Source organism: Acipenser ruthenus, chromosome 18 (assembly GCF_902713425.1).
Source record: "Acipenser ruthenus chromosome 18, fAciRut3.2 maternal haplotype, whole genome shotgun sequence".
Classification (NCBI taxonomy): domain Eukaryota; kingdom Metazoa; phylum Chordata; class Actinopteri; order Acipenseriformes; family Acipenseridae; genus Acipenser; species Acipenser ruthenus.
The window spans coordinates 7367871-7385402 of NC_081206.1; the positions used below are offsets into that span (position 1 = coordinate 7367871).

Consider the following 17532-nt stretch of genomic DNA (forward strand, 5'->3'; position numbering starts at 1 on the left):
TATAACTATAAAACAAGCAAAAACTTGACTGTTTCAAGTAAACAAAAAACCTAAGGAGGTTAAAACAAATGGCTTGATTTCAAAGCGATGCACACAATCAAGCCCATTGTGTTTTAGGTGTACACATTTTTTTTTCAAGCTCAAAATGTCCCTATCACAAAAGAGAATACATTTTTAGATCTTTTCGATATTTTGCAGAGAGCAGTTTGATTTGCACTTTTTAATATTCACAATCACACATGAATACTAAAAAGCAAAAACCTTGAGAGAATCTGAACCCATAGCCTCTGATCAACAGATTTGATTTATTTTTACTGGCCCATTTGTAGATATATAAAGTGGATATGTGCATTACAGAATCAATACAGACTGTGTTCTTTAAAACATGGTACACCTTACAGTTTACGGTAGCAATAATACTCTCCTCAGTGGGCATTCAAGACAATAGACCTTTTGTTATGCAGTGTTGCTATTGCCTTGGGTCGCTGAACTATCCTACTGCTGCAGGTATAATTGCCTAGTTCTGCTCTGGACGTGTCTAATTGTCTTGCTACAGTATTTCCCCATCGTCAAATATAAGTGAAGGTTCCACCAGTACCTTGGAATGGGAATCTGCTTCCTCTTCCTGGGCGGAGCTGGAAGGGGAGGGTGTGGCCGATTTACTTCCTGGAGGTGAGGGGGAACCGTGGCCAACAGAATTTCGCAGGCCAACCTGAGAGTTCAGCTGGGATTGGCTCAGAGCGGTCATGTGATGTGACAGTGTCCTAGGTGATCTGTTTATCAGAGGGATGTGGTGACTGGAGTCATAATGAGAGCCGTCATGGTGAGCCATCTCCTGGATCTGGGTGAGAAAAGAAGATGCACTTTTTACATTTTTTATTCCCAAATTGTTTTTTTTTTTTTTTTATCTCCTTTCCTCACCCTGTCGCCAGGAGGGTGGGCAGACAGAGTTGAAGACTCCCCTACAAATCCAGTCCCTTAGAATTTGACCCAGCTTCCCCACCTCTTACCAAGTACAGCTGCTTAATATTCCATCTCATAACTGGCCACCATGACCTCCACACCACGCAAGGGCGTCATCACAGAATGTGTGACTACAGCTAGAGGACAACAGGGGACTTTAAAGCACCACCATGCAAGAATATCTCCTCATTATGTTTATTGTAAATCAGCCAAACAGTCTTTTTCTAACACAAGCAACAACATATGGAAATGTTATTTTACCAGGGGAAAGGAGACTGGGGGTGAAACAAAATGTATATTGTCAACAAACACTTGCATGTTTTCTTCTCAATTTTAGAAGTATTTTACACCGAGGGCGACAGCTCTCCAGTCTAGCTCACTCACAAGAGTTTTATACCCGAAGAGATAACTGTACTGTATGTATATGATAAGCATATCAATCGATTCTCGGCTTGTGTACTGCTACATATCACATTCCTACTCAAATTGGTAGGTTATCTGCTCAGTCGTGGAATTCTTGGTGGAACTGTTGGCTATATTTGTGGACAAACAACCTGGTAAGTTTTCTGACTAAAGTTCTGATATGAGGTTCTAAATTCAAAAAGCCTGCTCACAATCGTCATGTCCACAGAAGCAAGCCTTACCTGCCTCTTCAGCACAAATCACAAAGTTTGTCTCTCCCAGACTCATTACTCTAGTGAAACATTAATAAGTAAAAACTCTAATTAGATTAACATTGTGCTAACAAGATCAAGTCAGAAGGTCCCAGCAGATCAGATCTTAATAAACAGTGGCAAAGCATCTTTAATGCAGCCCTGCCAGTAAAACCATTTTAATTGGCCCCAATGGGTTGCCTGGATAAAATATAGTATATCATATGTAAGCTGAATGCTGTTGTTATTCCTAGTACACTTACGACAGATTACAGTTTTGTTTTTTTTCTAAGGTTGAGTACAAAAGGTATTTTCACAAAGGCGTTCCTTCCGCATTTCAAATCATCAGCCATGGAAAAAACAAAACAAAAAAAGAAACAAAGAACCAATACAATAAAATAAAATAAAATGACAACACCATTTACATATTAATTAAAAATAACACTGCTCAAACCATTTTGAAGTGGCTGAAGAACATTTTCCATAAATCTTCCATTTTGTGTGGAGTTTGCCCTTTAAGGGACTCTACAACCCAAGAAGCATTGAAAAACCAATTAATCAAACATGAATGGGCTATCATTGCAAGAGCCTGGCTATTTCCATAGCAACAGCCTCAGGGTGGAACATTCACCCTTTAATCTGAGCTCGCTATGTTTTTCATAAACAACATAAATACAGATGAGAGAAACTGCTTTAAAAATATAAGACCAGGTATGACTGAAAAGGGACATTTTTCAAATAATGAGCTGTTTTCAGGGATTGAGGTAGCTGGTCTTTCTGACTGAAAGAGATAGAGAATGGATGAATAACGTGTTGTCCTTCTTGTGAGGTCATTGTCCACAAAGACTGTTCCTTTCTTCTGATGTTAAGCAGTGCCTTGCATTCCTTACCATTTTTTATAATATATGCATGCCACACATTCTTTGAAATTGTTTTCAATTTGCCTATTTATTTTGTATTTAGCATCATATTTTTATTCAGACGCATTACTTTTACAGCTAAAAAAAAAATACAAAAATCAAGCTTACTTTACTGTGTATATATATATATATATATATATATATATATATATATATATATATATATATATATATATATATTGTTTGGTTTAAGATAACGTGTATGATGTGCTGATGTCTAAACATTCTGAAAGGGTATCATAAAGGTTGCCGTAGGTACTGTATGCTAATTCTTTAAGTTGTCGTCATGGAACTGGAAGCTCTTGTCTGGGCAACTTGGTTTAGTTGTGCTGCTAAAGCTGCACTTTCACGTACTTTCATGTCACAAAGGTGTATGTCGAAGAAAGCTTATTTTCAGCCTCCTGCAATGCCAGCATCTGTTACTCGGATTATATTTTATTTTATAGCTACAGTAATACTTATACAAAAGGTTTTTTGTTAAATGAATTCCCACAATATATTACAAAATACAAACGTTTGAAAAATGTCTCACTAGGAATGGTTTATAGAGCTGTCTATCACTCCGTGTGTGATGATGTGTAATGGTGTATTTTATAGCAGTTTTTATAGCTGTATTTTCTACTATATTTCTTAAAGCTGCATGATTTGGCCGCACAATAAGCATGGTATGAAGATTGCAGTAATTATGAAGCAGTATTGTCATATGTAGCCTAAGTAATCTGTGCACCCCACTTCATTCAGTTCATATACGTCATCGATCAGTCTTTCTTAACAAGGTCCAATAAAACTGTAGAAACAGTGGAACTAGCCAAAACATTAAGACTACTGGTTTGTGATTTTTTTTTTCCTTTTAAATAAAACAAAACAGGTATAACATATTGAAACAGTCTATGTTCTACACAGTCAAAGACTTTAGGGTAAATAACTGCCTTTACATTGTTCTTCTCAATTCATAGGGCATCATTTGTTCTTGGGCTCTTGCACGTCTCACTTCCATTTCTAGGACTCTATTGACCTTAGCAGGGAAACGTTTTTCGCCTCAGTTACAATAGCCTGGAGCACTTGACACTTTGCAACTGACAGCTTTTTGAAGCAGTAAGATCAGTAATGCTATACTATGATGGCTATAATGCTATACTATGTTGGATACATTATTTTCCAGTTACTAACATTAAAATAATGGTCACACCACTCTGAACTATTCCATTGATATTTAATAGCAAAAAAGACAATACCGTACAGCCAGATTGAGGAAACAAAAATCACAGCTTTTCTCACCAGTACTTAAAAAAAATGCACATGCAAAATATGATCACCGCTACTGATAAGTCTGCCCTCCAATACACTTGTTACTAAATTTGCAATTCAAATGAGCTGGACCCTTTCAAGTAAAACATGTAGATTTGCCACATGCCAGCCTGATCCAGTTGCCTACCAATATCTTCACTAAATGCACCCAGAACTGCTTTTTGTGTGAACCAGTTTCCACAGTCCACAGAAGCCCAATAAAACAGAGGTATTTACTTTTCGAATTGGAGACATCTTGTTGAGAGTAATAGCTTACTCACACAGGTTCACAGTTGCTATTGTAAAATCACAGAGCGTTTAATTGAAACAAATGACTATAATAATAGAACATTATCCCTGCAGGCTCCCAGCCATGACAGCTTTAATTATTGCTGTGTTGAGGACTCAGAACGCTGATCCCTCAAAGGAACAGCAAACATGTTTTAGGTAGGCATACACTGCCTCCTCCAGTGCAAAATCCTGAGCCCTGAGCTTTGTTTAAGTGGGAAATTCAGCTTCTTCAGCCCTTGTAACTGATCAAGAAAACCTTCTTCTGATAGGAGAATATGTTGCTATTCCAAAATAGTCAGTGTGATTAAATATATAACAATCTAACTCTACAACCACTGTATATTCACATGAACTACATGTACAACTGAGATTTGAGACATCTTTCAAATTACTACATTTGAATATTAAAGACCCATTTGGAACATGTATGCCGATTAAACATACTTGAAGACACTTATGTTGAACATATCTTGTATATTAACATGGCTTTTGATGTTGTACATACAATTGCTCTTATACAAATAAATTATAGGTGAGAATTTCAGGCCCATAAGTACTGACACACTCTGTGAATTCCAATGTTATGTTTCTGTCGCAATTTAACACCAGGGTGAAAACATCATAAAATCCACCAATGTAATTTGCAATAATTCCCCCAGCAGCTTAAGGAGACCAGAAGCACAGGAACGTGAATAGTATTGCATTTTTCCTATTAAAACGCTGCAACAGCGTCCTCCCACCAAGCAGCATCACTTAATTAGAGGGCTCTTGAATGGTCAGGCGAGGCTGTACCTAACACACAACGCTTGTGTAAGCTGGTATATTGATGATTTTATGTGTCAGTTTTGTGTTGAGTTTGTCAGATCTGGTATGGTATCTGGTATGGTATGGTTTTTGGTATCTATTTATGATTGTAATTACACAGGATTTGTTGAATGAGATTTTGACCTACAAACAGTTCCTTTGACCGACAACACAATACATACAACAGGAGGGCTTTATATCCTGGACAACTATATTATATCCAGAACTTTATTGTAGTACCGCTTCCAGTTATGTAGCAGTGAATTAAGTTCAGAGTGGGTAATTCATTAGCATAAACTCACTAACTTAAAGCTGCGGTTTCTCACAAGTTCAATTTGAATTTAAACTGGAATTGAATTTCACTGTCTGCTTAGTACATCTGTCCTACATTGAGCTATCAGAACCGCCCATTCAATTGCTAGTTCAGTTTGTTTACATTTTCAAATGTAAGGCAAGGGCCTTTAGTTGTTATGCTCCTTGCCTTTGGAAATCCATCCCAAGTCATATCTGGAATGCTCATATCCTTACTTCCCCTCCTATACAGTACTGCCACCTTTTATAACCAATAGTTAATTTCATAATTGATCGAATTGTTGATTGGCAAATCAATCATTTCCCAGTTGACAACACATTCTCACATGTCCGGAATGGAAAAAATCAGAGACATTATTTTGCGATAGGGGTTTAACCCTATCTCTGCCAAACTGCCACCAAAACACCAACACACCATATACACCAATGACAGGGGACTACTCACCCTGTCACACATAGAGAGTAAATACTGTATAACTGCTTTGATTCCAATAAAACAAACTAAATATTGTTACAACCAGCAAGTGTGAGACTAAAGACAAATCCCTCAACAGCTTCATGAGCCTTACAGTAGGTAAATCCTATCTGGTTACAAAGGATCGCCACAGCAACCAGGCCTTGCCCTTTTGTAGTGCAAACATTTTTGTGAGGAAGCTGTGTGTGACATCCAGGGGAATAATATAATCATATGTACACTCATGTACAAAATATTATACAACATACTTTGTATTAATTAGCACGGATCAGCTTCAGTTTTAGCATTTTTTGTATTATTCACCGTTAAGAATCGCATACCAGGTTCTTCACTAAAGTGGGAGCCCCATTCTTTTCCTTTAAATTAATAACCAGTTATCCAGATTTAATTGTTTATTCTCTGCTTCTAATCCCTGGCAACCAGCAAATACAGTGTTCAAATCTCTTCGGCCATGCTGTTTTAAATTATTCATTAGTCTTAACAACAGTTGCCAAAGGTAATTTAAATGAGCACGTCATGAATATTCATTAAAATAAATGAATACTGATTTGTTTTTAATGTTCATTCCTTAAACATTCCACTTCGCTGACTTCTATTTATACTAACCTATTAACCTTATACTAACCTATTAAATAAAGCAAGATGTTTTTCACCTTTGCAAAATGGAAAAAAAATGTCCCATCGTTCATTTGCAAGAAAAAGGTGTCCCATTATTCTTTGAAGTTAAAAATGCCATTGCCAAGCATATAGTTTATCCCTGTTAGATGAAAAATCCCATTTAAAAAATAACATTTTACCTGTACCATACTTCTGATTTATATGGAACCAGTACAATTTTCTTTAATGCCTATTTTGTTCAAGGGCAGGTGTGCAATTAAAATCTAGTAGTGCTTAAGGCAACAGAAGATGGATTTGGCAGCTTGTTTTTGACATTAAGATTATTCTGTTCCAGTAAATACTTCTTTGTGAGGTAATATTTCATCATACTGACAATCAGAGTATCCAACTGCGGTGGGACCAGAGTAAGGGCGGATATGTAAAAAGTCAGATAAATGAATCCTGTTTTAAATACCATTCTATACAGCTGTGACAATTAATAAACACAATTATTGTTTGAGACTCAGCTTTTATTAGGGAACTCCCTTGTTTAGAAAGATACAGGGTATTAATGCTTGAGACAGGGTAGCCGTTGGCCGTGCGGATGCGTGCATTCGCTGCTGAGTGACAGGCAGGAGAGCGAGACGGTTGATTCGCCCCCTAGCAGGCGAACAGGATTTATTTATACATCAACACACTGAACAGCTCACGTGACACTACCAGCAATGGCAGCGCACGGAGCACATACAACACAGTGTACGAAAACTTTGATGGGATCTACGATCTCTGAACTAATCTTCTCTGTTCAATAATAAAGTAACATTGCTTAATAATAAACAGTTTACAAGACTCCTGCATTCTGACAGCTAATCACTGGTTGCGCCTGGTATTCGTTTCTTGTACAAAATCATTTGTGTCGTAACCTTTTGGCAGGTTATTTTAAAAACAATATATATATGTTGTAATAAAGTCAGTCATGGCTATAATGTAAACCTGAGAATGCAGAGAGCCTTATATCCTGTACTTCACCTCCCTTCCTCTAGAGGGGTCAGTCTGACTGCAGGGGAGTAACAAAATAATCAAAGACAAACAAAACTAAATAAACACCTAGCTCTTCCGAGCACTTACTATACATTTATACAGGTTCACTGACTAACGTGCAGGACAGCGAAGCTGTTTACCTGGCATAAAACAGCAAAATTCACACAGAATACGACGCATAGTCGGGCTCTTCACACAGTAGCAGCCCAGAATGAACTAACTCTGGGGTTCATATGCCCCAGAGAAACAGGTATAGGCAGCTGGCACTAACTTATAATATATTGCAGTTAATACAAGACAGGAATTTTGGAATCAAATTATATTTGTGTGTGTTGGTTCTCTTATAAAAGCTTACTGATAAAAGCATAGTTAACACATACTGTAATGTACTTTCTTCTTGAATTTGTTTCGTCTGTCAAAGTTTAAGACCACAGAAAGCCGTCAGTATTCCATTATTGATTAACTGACTGTATGTAAGCAAAGACCACATCATTAAAAACACTACTGACTCCGAAACCTCTGCTGTACTATTTGATCTTCAACGATGACATGTGGTGAGGTTCAAAGCCAAAACTCCTAGGCCAGTTGGAGGGCTGAATCAGCTTTAGTGAAAGAATAGTCTGTGAAACTGTACAATCCAGTACAGAGAGGGGTTTATCGAGTGATAAGCAGAAAAAAAGCCTTTGGCAAAATGTAGTATACAATCCTCTATCATCATAACATTGTCCCTGGGAACCATACATCTTGTCTCTTAGAGTCGGGCTTGTATTTGGATTTTCCTGGGATTTAATCTTGTTGGGATCTAACACACAGTGCCAGGAACACAGATATAATATAGATTGTAGAGGTTTCCCAGTACAGTTCATAAAAGGAAGAGGCGGATAGCAGCCACATGAAATGGTTGCTGCTAACAGCAATGGACCTGTGTTCTGCTAACCCATGTAAAAAAATACTAGTTTCCTATAACATATACAGTAAATACTATAGTACATTATAGAAAACTATACATTTCATGAACGATACTAGTATATTTTTTATTTGAAAGCTATTAATGGGTTGCTATAGTACAGTACCTGATAATGTTACTAATGGTACTATGAAAGGCGCTATATATAAAAAAAATAATATATATATTATTATATATTATCCTGGGAGGGTTGTCCTTTTCTCTACCACAAACAATACATACAGTATCGATACTATACACTTGCCAATGTTATTTCATTAGGATTACAACAATACACACTTTCTCTCCAATCACACAATATTCTGATCTCATCAGCTTACATGTTATTGCCTACCACCGACTGCCGTACATGATTAAAAAAAATGTTTTTATCCAATATCTTATCCTTTTATTTGCCTAATCTTAAAGCTAATTGACGTTATTAAAAAAGAAGATAGGTTCTACAAGAGGAATGAAAAGTCCCTTTGACATAATGAAATTGAAAATAACTTCCATTTCTTTAAAATATTTTAGCTACACATTTTTATATCATATTGCGGGAGAAATAAGGCCCCTTTTCCCTAGAGATAATAAAAGAATTGAATTTTTCCTTATCAGTCATCTATTTTTCCAGAGAAAGCTATTACACGCTGCCTCTGGTTGCTAAGCAACAAGAAATATTAATAGCAGCTTTTATTAGCCTGGCTTTACCAGAGGAGTACTAAAATGAGAAAGTGGAAAACATGAATGTGTTACATAAATCTTTAGACCTTTCAGGGTTTGTGCAAGTCTCTGTTTGTGCTATGATTTATAGCGATGCCGGTTCATTTATGAGAAAAGGGGGTGTGAAATAAGAAAATGGAACATTACCCTGAAGGACTATTTGAAAATAAATAATTGCAAAGGTGAAAAGAAAGCTGTTTAAAAAACAGAGTTCTCTTTCGGAGAGAGATTTTACTGGCCTATTACACAAAAAAAAAACAGAGTTGCTTTTTTTTCTTTCTCTCTCTTGTAGTAGCAAAATATATTCATTTGTTATGAAGTCCCCCCCCAATAAAAATGCTTCCAGGCGTGTTTTTATTCCCCCTCCCTCATCAAGCACCAGAACAATGATCATTTTAACAAGTTTTAGCTTTTAACAAAAAAATAAATGAAAAAATATGCTGCGTTTTTGTCATTTTCCACAATCCTTAACTCAATTTCAAACAAAATGTATAAATCTACAACCACATGGTCTATAAATCACAGCATTCTCTTAACGGCGCTACATTAGGCACTGTGTATTTCTTTGCAGTTACATCGGTAATGTACAGGAGGGACTGCACTAGAAATAATGAAATTCGGCACAAGGAAAGCCAACATGGAGCTCTTATTAATTTATTACATCATATGTAGGCTTTCCCTTTATACAACAGATCTGTAATCTTAATGTAATCTTGTGCAGTTTGGGTGAAAATAACAGGTTTGTATGTATAGTAAGTTTAATGTCATTGCTCCCTGAAGATGCTTTGCAGCTCTTTAATACAGAGTATTTTCCGTTTATCAACACATATCTTCTTTACAGAAGAGAGCATATATGGATAGCTTCCTCCAGTATTAATATTTAACTTTAGAACAACCATATAACACACTCTGCCAGTACAAATAATGTTGCCGGGAACCAGATCGTATTAAGATTATAAGTTAAGGTTAAAGCATGTGCTTTAATCTATTTAATATGTTCTTCTTGATTATGCATATGCAATATCAAACACCTTCCAGCCCCCAGGGATATGTCATGGCATTTAGGAATATAGCATAGGGGACAGAAGATTGCTGAACAGGTTCCACTGCAAGCTGTGTACATTAGAGCAGTCGGGTATCATGTTTATCCCACAAGAGATGAAAACCACAAAACAATAAGTGCAACAGGCCCTAATGGATTCGAAATGGCCTTCTATTAGGAACAGGCTGGTAATTATGTGTTTCAATCTAAATAGTCGCATGTCTGAAAAAAGGCAATTTCCTTTGCATTAGTGGGGTCCGTGCGGAGCTGAAGGGACACATTTTCTGCCTGTTTTTTTTTAATTTATTTAACTAAGCAGGTCCAAAAACACGGCAAACAGGAAACTATACGGCAATTCTGTGAAAACGGTGGCCTTTTAATAATTAGTTTTAATATCGCCTCCTCAAATATATAAATACTCTGCTAATGCATTTAATTGTGTGCTTTTAGTTTTGATCCACGCAGGACATTTCCAAAATGTGTTTTCATCAAAGCATCTGTTTGCAACAGAATTGTTTTTTAATCTGCCTTAATGGACGCTTCCTGTACATCCTGAGTTTTTTTTATGAATTTTTTCTGCAGAGAAAATCCATCACTTAAAGTATTTGCTAGACCTTTTACCACCACAAAATCCACTGTTCTTCCAGTGATAAACACTTACCTCAATCAAAAGCTGCACACCAACAATTGTGATTCATTTATTTGAGATTTATACTGCAATATCATATTTGCAAGGATGTCTACACCTCATTTACAAGGGGAAATGTATTGGTGCTGCTGGGATAAACAATTGGTTTTTACATGTTCAAATATTCTTTCAAAATGTAAACAAAATATTTATTTCATTTTGAATTAGCTGGAAAACCATAGTATAATTTGTACTACAGTAAAATTATAACTCCTGTTACAGTAAAATAAATCTTTTAACAGTAAAATAAACACCCCCATCAAATGAACTATGAAAGAAAGGATAGAATGTGTTATTTATATCATACCTCAGTGATGCATTGCTTTCCTTTGCATGATATATATTAGATACATTTATAGATATAGAACACGGTCATCTTTGCCACAGAATACATTTCAAGCAGTGCTTGTTTGAATTTTTGAATATTTGTCCCAGCCAAAGCATGACTAGTTTTGAGTATTAGACACAGTTTTGTTTTCTTAACCTGTATAAGCAAGGCAGGACCGAGCTTCCTGGCGTTTTTCCTGATCTTTAATTTTCACAGACCACACCAGGACCCTGGGAAAGATTGCCCCTACAATGAATACTCTTCCAATTTTGTAATGAAAAAGAAAACCGATGTAATATTAAACAAACAGTAACAGTGGTTGAATTAAATGTATCAAAGGCAGTCTGTGCTCATAGCTGCAAATGTATGGAAATGCAGTTCCATTAATACTCAATGTTGGTCAAACAAAGCCAGAGTACACCTTATGTGGTTCTACTGTCTTTTCAAACAAAAATTTAGCCTTGGTCCGAACCATTTCTACTGCTGGATAGTCATATCTGGAATTGAATTGAGCTGACATGGACTGAGTCAGTACAGATGAGCCCCCGACTCAACCCACTCATCTCCAAGAAAAGACACAAATCTATGTTTAAAGTTACCCTTAAAATTGATATTTTCTTTCATCACTTTGAGCGGGCTCTTTCACTTGCAGGGTGTGTGTGATGTACCAGCCTGATAAAAACAGGGCGCAGGGCAGATGGTGTCTAATGGATTGTTGTTTTTTTTTCAATGTAATATGCTATGCACAGCTATGGCCGAAAGTTTTGCATTACCCTATAGAATTAACTAATTTTGCTTCATAAAATCAAATTAAACCTGCTGAATTATGAGTAGTTTCTTTAATTAGATGATGTTAAATAAATAATCAAAATTATGTTGATATAGTTTTTTGTTTAAATTATGACTAAAATTATAGATGATGCCAAACTTTTGGCCCTAGCTCTACTCTGTGTTTCGACTTCAATGCATGCGAAGGATTAAACTTGGTGCAGGGTTCTACAGTGTGTCTGGGGAGGTTTAGAGAACAACACACAGACACTCTCTTAGTGTATTAGGGCCAGGTCTAAACAGAATTGTTTTTGGTATTCTTATATTGCTTTGAAATAACTGAAAAATGGGCACAATGATTGCTTCCTCAGACTGGTAATGAAAAAGACAAATGTAATTCAGGAACAAAACATGTCATCTGTATATAGTAAGGATACTACAATAAGGTCACAAATAAAGACATGGAAAAATTATTGCACACCTTAATTATATTTTTAGCAAAGGCTTGCATACAAGATTAAAAAAAAAACTTCTTATGTAATTTTTTTTTTCTCATTTCAAGTTTTTGTTGGCGTGTTTTATTCTTCAAGTGGATTCACGGCCTTTGTAAAGGTTACCGTAATTTAATAAGAATTTTTTACAGATTTGGGAGTTGCTGCATGTTGTATATAGGAGCGTTGCATACGAGTTGTGCAGTATACAGTTATAATATTCTACAGCTATGGCCAAAGGTTTTGCATAACCTAGAATTTTAGGATTGAGACATCAATATGTTAACTTAACATTATTCAGCAGGTTTCATTCGACTTTATGAAGCAAAATGAATTAATTCTATCGGGCGATGCAAAACTTTAGGTCATTGCTGTACTTCTTATACTATGGCGTAGCATATTTGAAACAGCTCAGCCACGTGAGTGAGATCAGGAATGGGTTAGAGAAGGTTTCATGTTTGTGAGAAAAGGGTTCTAGGCACTACAGTGTATGTGTACACAAACAGAAAGCAGATTGTGACTTACAGAGGGCATTTGGCTGGAGAGCAGATGTCCGTCCTGCCCCAGCCCCATCATGATGGCTGGCAGCTCTGGGTAGGAGTATGGGTTCAGCAAGCCGTTGGGTGGGAGGGAGTGACACAGGGAGTGGTAGCCAGACTCGGGATCCATCAAGTGGAGAAGAGAGTGCTCTGGAAGGTTTGGAGGGGTTATAGGAGGGATTTCATAGTCTTCATCGCCTCCTCCCTGGCCAGAGTAGTTCTAAGACACAGAGAAAACAGCAATTCTCAATTACACCAAGATACTGCTTGCATGAGAAAAATACACCACAGGCAATTCGAATAAACATATGCAAAGTACAGAGAACAGTGCTGCCTTATTCACTATCTGAAATATTAAAAACAGTGAATTCATGGAGAGCATATTTTTCTTGTAAACTATAGTATAGGTAGTCTTCAATGTGGCTTAACTGCTTAGTTTCCTGCATGTTTTCTCATAAATACTAACTTAATTTATTTAAACTTTACCACAACAAATATTTTGAAAACATTTTTTTTCTAAATGCTTTTATTACACCTAAAAGTAACCGAATCAGCTTTTATTGGTTTTCAGATATATACAATTGTTTGAAAAATATAAAAAAAGACTTGTTGATCAAAGAAAGAAAGAAAGAAAGAAAGAAAGAAAGAAAGAAAGAAAGCATTATGACAGGATAAATATCATGAGGAATTTGTATACAGTTTTTTTTTTTAGCAGTATTTCTCTATTATCATCTTAAAGCACCCCAAGACAGAGGTGTGTAGAGGAATATGATTTTGTACTCTCAAAATGCATACTGGAGGTATTCAATGGGGAATGAAAAGCAATTTTGTCAGAAGCAATCTGACTTGACTCCGTTCATAATGACTGAGTCAAATTAATCATCACAAATAATATTCTGGTGTCAGCCATTCAAGAGGTTTTTAATAGAATTTTTATGATTCATGTCTTGCGATATATATCAAACAGTCAGTTCTGCAACATTTCAGAAATCAATTCAATATCATCTTCGTGTAGCCTGTCATCTTCTTCACCAGAACAGCCATTTATCTTGCAAACAAACACTTTTAACAAATAAACTGCAAAAAAGGTCTTGCCATTTGCTCATTTTTTATAGTGCCAACAGAATGCATTTGTACAGAGCTGTACCATCTTCACGTTTCATTTTGTTATTTCTTAAACCGTCCCCTTACCACATATTACCAAATACATGATTCCATATGTCTACGGCAGGCTCTTGTACTTCTATCCATGATCTTCTCCTGCTGGTGTTTCCCTCAAAGGTGATTTATTGACCCTCTTATTTCAACTAAATGCTTAATAATATGGTTAAATGTCTGTGAGAGATCAATGGAATTGAGATCTGCTGCTATTTGGATTAGCATTGCAATGACACCCTGTAAAAAGATAGTGAGCGCCAAATCAATTGCATACATTTAAATATAGCAAACCCTGAAAGACTCTGTGTCAGATAGTTTGTATCAGTTGTATTATATCTGATTTATATATATATAATTTTAAATATATATATATAATTTTGCGACTTCTCAAGCACCCTCGCTAACTAATTATAGGAGGCTGTGTGGTCCGGTGGTTAAAGAAAAGGGCTTGTAACCAGGAGGTCCCCGGTTCAAATCCCACTTCAGCCACTGACTCATTGTGTGACCCTGAGCAAGTCACTTAACCTCCTTGTGCTCCGTCTTTCGGGTGAGACGTAATTGTAAGTGACTCTGCAGCTGATGCATAGTTCACACACCCTAGTCTCTGTAAGTCGCCTTGGATAAAGGCGTCTGCTAAATAAACTAATAATAATAATAATAATAATTATCAGGTATATTGTTGAAAATTAAATCTTTAATTTAAAATGAAAAATGAAACACTTTAAAATTCAGTTTCGAAAAAAAAATCCTGACTGTTAAACAGCAATTGAAAACTCGATTGGCTTTAGTTTGATTTACTGTGCCTCTGCATTGTCTGAGGTAGGGGAGATTAATTTTTCGGGACTGTTCTTTGAAGACAGATGTTTTTGTAAACCTTCAAGGATATTCTTATTGTTTGGTCTAATGGACGATAACACGAACATTTCCTGAGATTCAATTTCCCTCATAATTGTTGGAAGGAAACTAATTTGTCTGTTGTAAACATTTGGAGCATTGTGTGAAGTGGCTCCTTGTCCATCTCCATTGGGAATGGAGCAACTACATAGTGCTTACAATACAATTGTATTGTTAGATTTACTATTTTCCTAGCAGGCTGTTTATGTGAGCCAGGATTTTACTTGGTACAATAGAAGCTTGTGCTTGGTCAAGATTTGTCTAAATTAATGATATGGCTAAGGCCCTGTATAAATCGCAATTTCACAGGCTGTGCGGAAATTGTGAAATGAGCCCAATTTTACAATATTCTTAAGAAATAAAATACAGAGAATCGGCTGTTGATAAGCATTTAGATTCAAGTATTCACCTTAAGAGAAAGGCGGAAATATCCCTCTTGAAAAATTGGACAATCAAATTACGTAAATTCTTCATAGTGTTGCAAATGGTGGAGCGATTCCTTCATCAGCCCAGCTGAGAGATGAATACTTACCTAACGTTGCCGAGTATCACAAGCAGAGGATTATGGAATTGGTAAAACAGTCTGGTTGCTTGTCATTGGTCACTGACAAGCTGACTGATGCCTATGAGATCAGTATGGGTTACATATTGTATTTGTTTTGCAAGACCTAAATGGTGAACATGCACCTGACGTACTAGAACTGAAAGCTGTCCTTGCAGATACACTTTACCTACAGGCTGTTAATTATAACACAGTTTCACAAGCTATTGTAAAATGCTTGAATAACTTTGATTGTGATTTTGATGATGTCAGTGCATTTATCTCTATATTTGATGTTTAAAATAATAATAACCTGTACACATAATTTATAAAATAGTTCTGTGCACATTCCGCGAAATACGATACCTTACCCGTGACACTACCGTGAATTTTAAAGAAAGTTTCCGGGATTTGCACAGGGCCTAAAATATGGCTGCCAAAATAACAGATTCTCACATCAAATCCCAGTAGCTAAAACAACTGTACTTTCACTATGTTGAACTAAAATTAAATTCTGTTTCAGCATGGTGCAAAGAACCAATTCTATACTGTATTGCAATAACGTTTCATGGAGGTGGAGACAAAACCACATCACACCCTAACATAGGCAAATGGCCCAATACTGTACTTTCTGCTCCATAGAGTGACTAAATAACTCCTCTACTGAGTATTACAGAGCTCCCCCTTTATAAGGCATCTCTTTACAGTGGAACCAGCTGTAAATCGGTGTAGTCGTGGCTGCCATTTGCCACATAATGCCATTCCACCAGCACTTAACTATGGCTCCCAACTATAGTGTTATAGGAAACTAAAAGACTAACCTTCCCATAGTTTATTATAGCCCTGGAGACAAGTGAGTGGGCAGTTGCCTATGTACAGTATGCAATAAACTACTGTTGGCAAAGCTTATTAAGACAGACCTAGTGGTATTTGCATTATTTGTGAGTAAAATAGCAATGTTTAGATTGCTGAGGCTCCTGAATGCTCTCTTTAGATGTCATACCATATGCGTTTTATTACAATGCAACTGCTGCTGTCTTCCAGCTCGACCTTGAAGATGAGATGTAAATCTCAAGGACTTTCGCTGGTTAAATATTTCTAAATAAGTAAATAATTCATATGCTTCTTTGCACGGTGCTATTATAAGAACAAAGCAAGAACATTCCGGTTAACTTTGTCTTTTCAATGAATCATTTTTATCTTTAGTTAAGAAGAGAAAAAAATATATATATAACCCTTTCTGGTCAAAAGCTACGGCTACTGTTTCACTGCGTGTTCTTGAATTTCATCTCCTATGGACTGACCTCAGCTTGTGTTTACTGCACAGAAATACAGATGTGACAAGCAGCATTCTAAAGAATGGGTTCTGGAATAACCAAGACTCATGGTAGATTTTGTACATGTGAAGGTTTGTACAAGGGAACGTTTTGGAGGCAAGATACAGTTGAAGAAATTCAGACAATGCAACCTGAATTGGAATGCCTGCTGAAGCAATCAGCATAATACTCAATTGGTGCTCTGTGACTGCATGCATTGACTTAGTGAAATTGACTTGTGCAGCTCGAGATATATTTTCTCTTTAATGTTCATTCAGTGTATAATAAGTGTTTGCGTGAAACATCACAAGATCATACAGTAGACATTTTGTCTGTTGTTAAAAACATAAAATATAATATCAAACACATATACATCTTGGGGTTTGCTAAGACACTTAAAAGCGTCTTTCAGGTCGCTATTAAAGAATGATTTGCTGGAGAAGACAAATTATTATTGGACAATAGCAGTGTCCACCATTTTGAAGGCAGCATAGATAATCAGCTTCCACTCTACCGCTCACTTCCTGTTCGGCACTAATGTTAGCGATGATTGCTTTAAATGTCAAATTCAAATTGATACCAGTCTCTTGGGTAACAACACTAGAACAGCATACAGTACATTTTCTTGTTTAGTAACAGTATTTCTTTAAAGGACACCCCTTATTTGCATAATATTATATATATATATATATATATATATATATATATATATATATATATATATTGATCAATTAACTATCCCAGGCGTTTGTTAC

At 36.3% G+C, this 17532-nt stretch overlaps 1 protein-coding gene across 3 annotated transcripts in view; it reads right to left on the reverse strand.

Moving 5' to 3' along the window:
- LOC117423377 (TOX high mobility group box family member 2-like) overlaps nt 1-17532 on the reverse strand; it is a 96447-nt gene that overhangs the window by 19359 nt on the left and 59556 nt on the right. For 2 of the 3 annotated variants that reach the window (XM_058991069.1, XM_058991068.1), the window contains 2 exons: nt 12855-13088; nt 599-841 (listed from right to left, as the gene is read on the reverse strand). In XM_058991069.1, the coding sequence (XP_058847052.1) occupies nt 599-841; nt 12855-13088 (477 nt within the window). The remainder of the gene's footprint in view (nt 1-598; nt 842-12854; nt 13089-17532) is intronic. The other variant, XM_058991070.1, reaches the window with a different exon arrangement.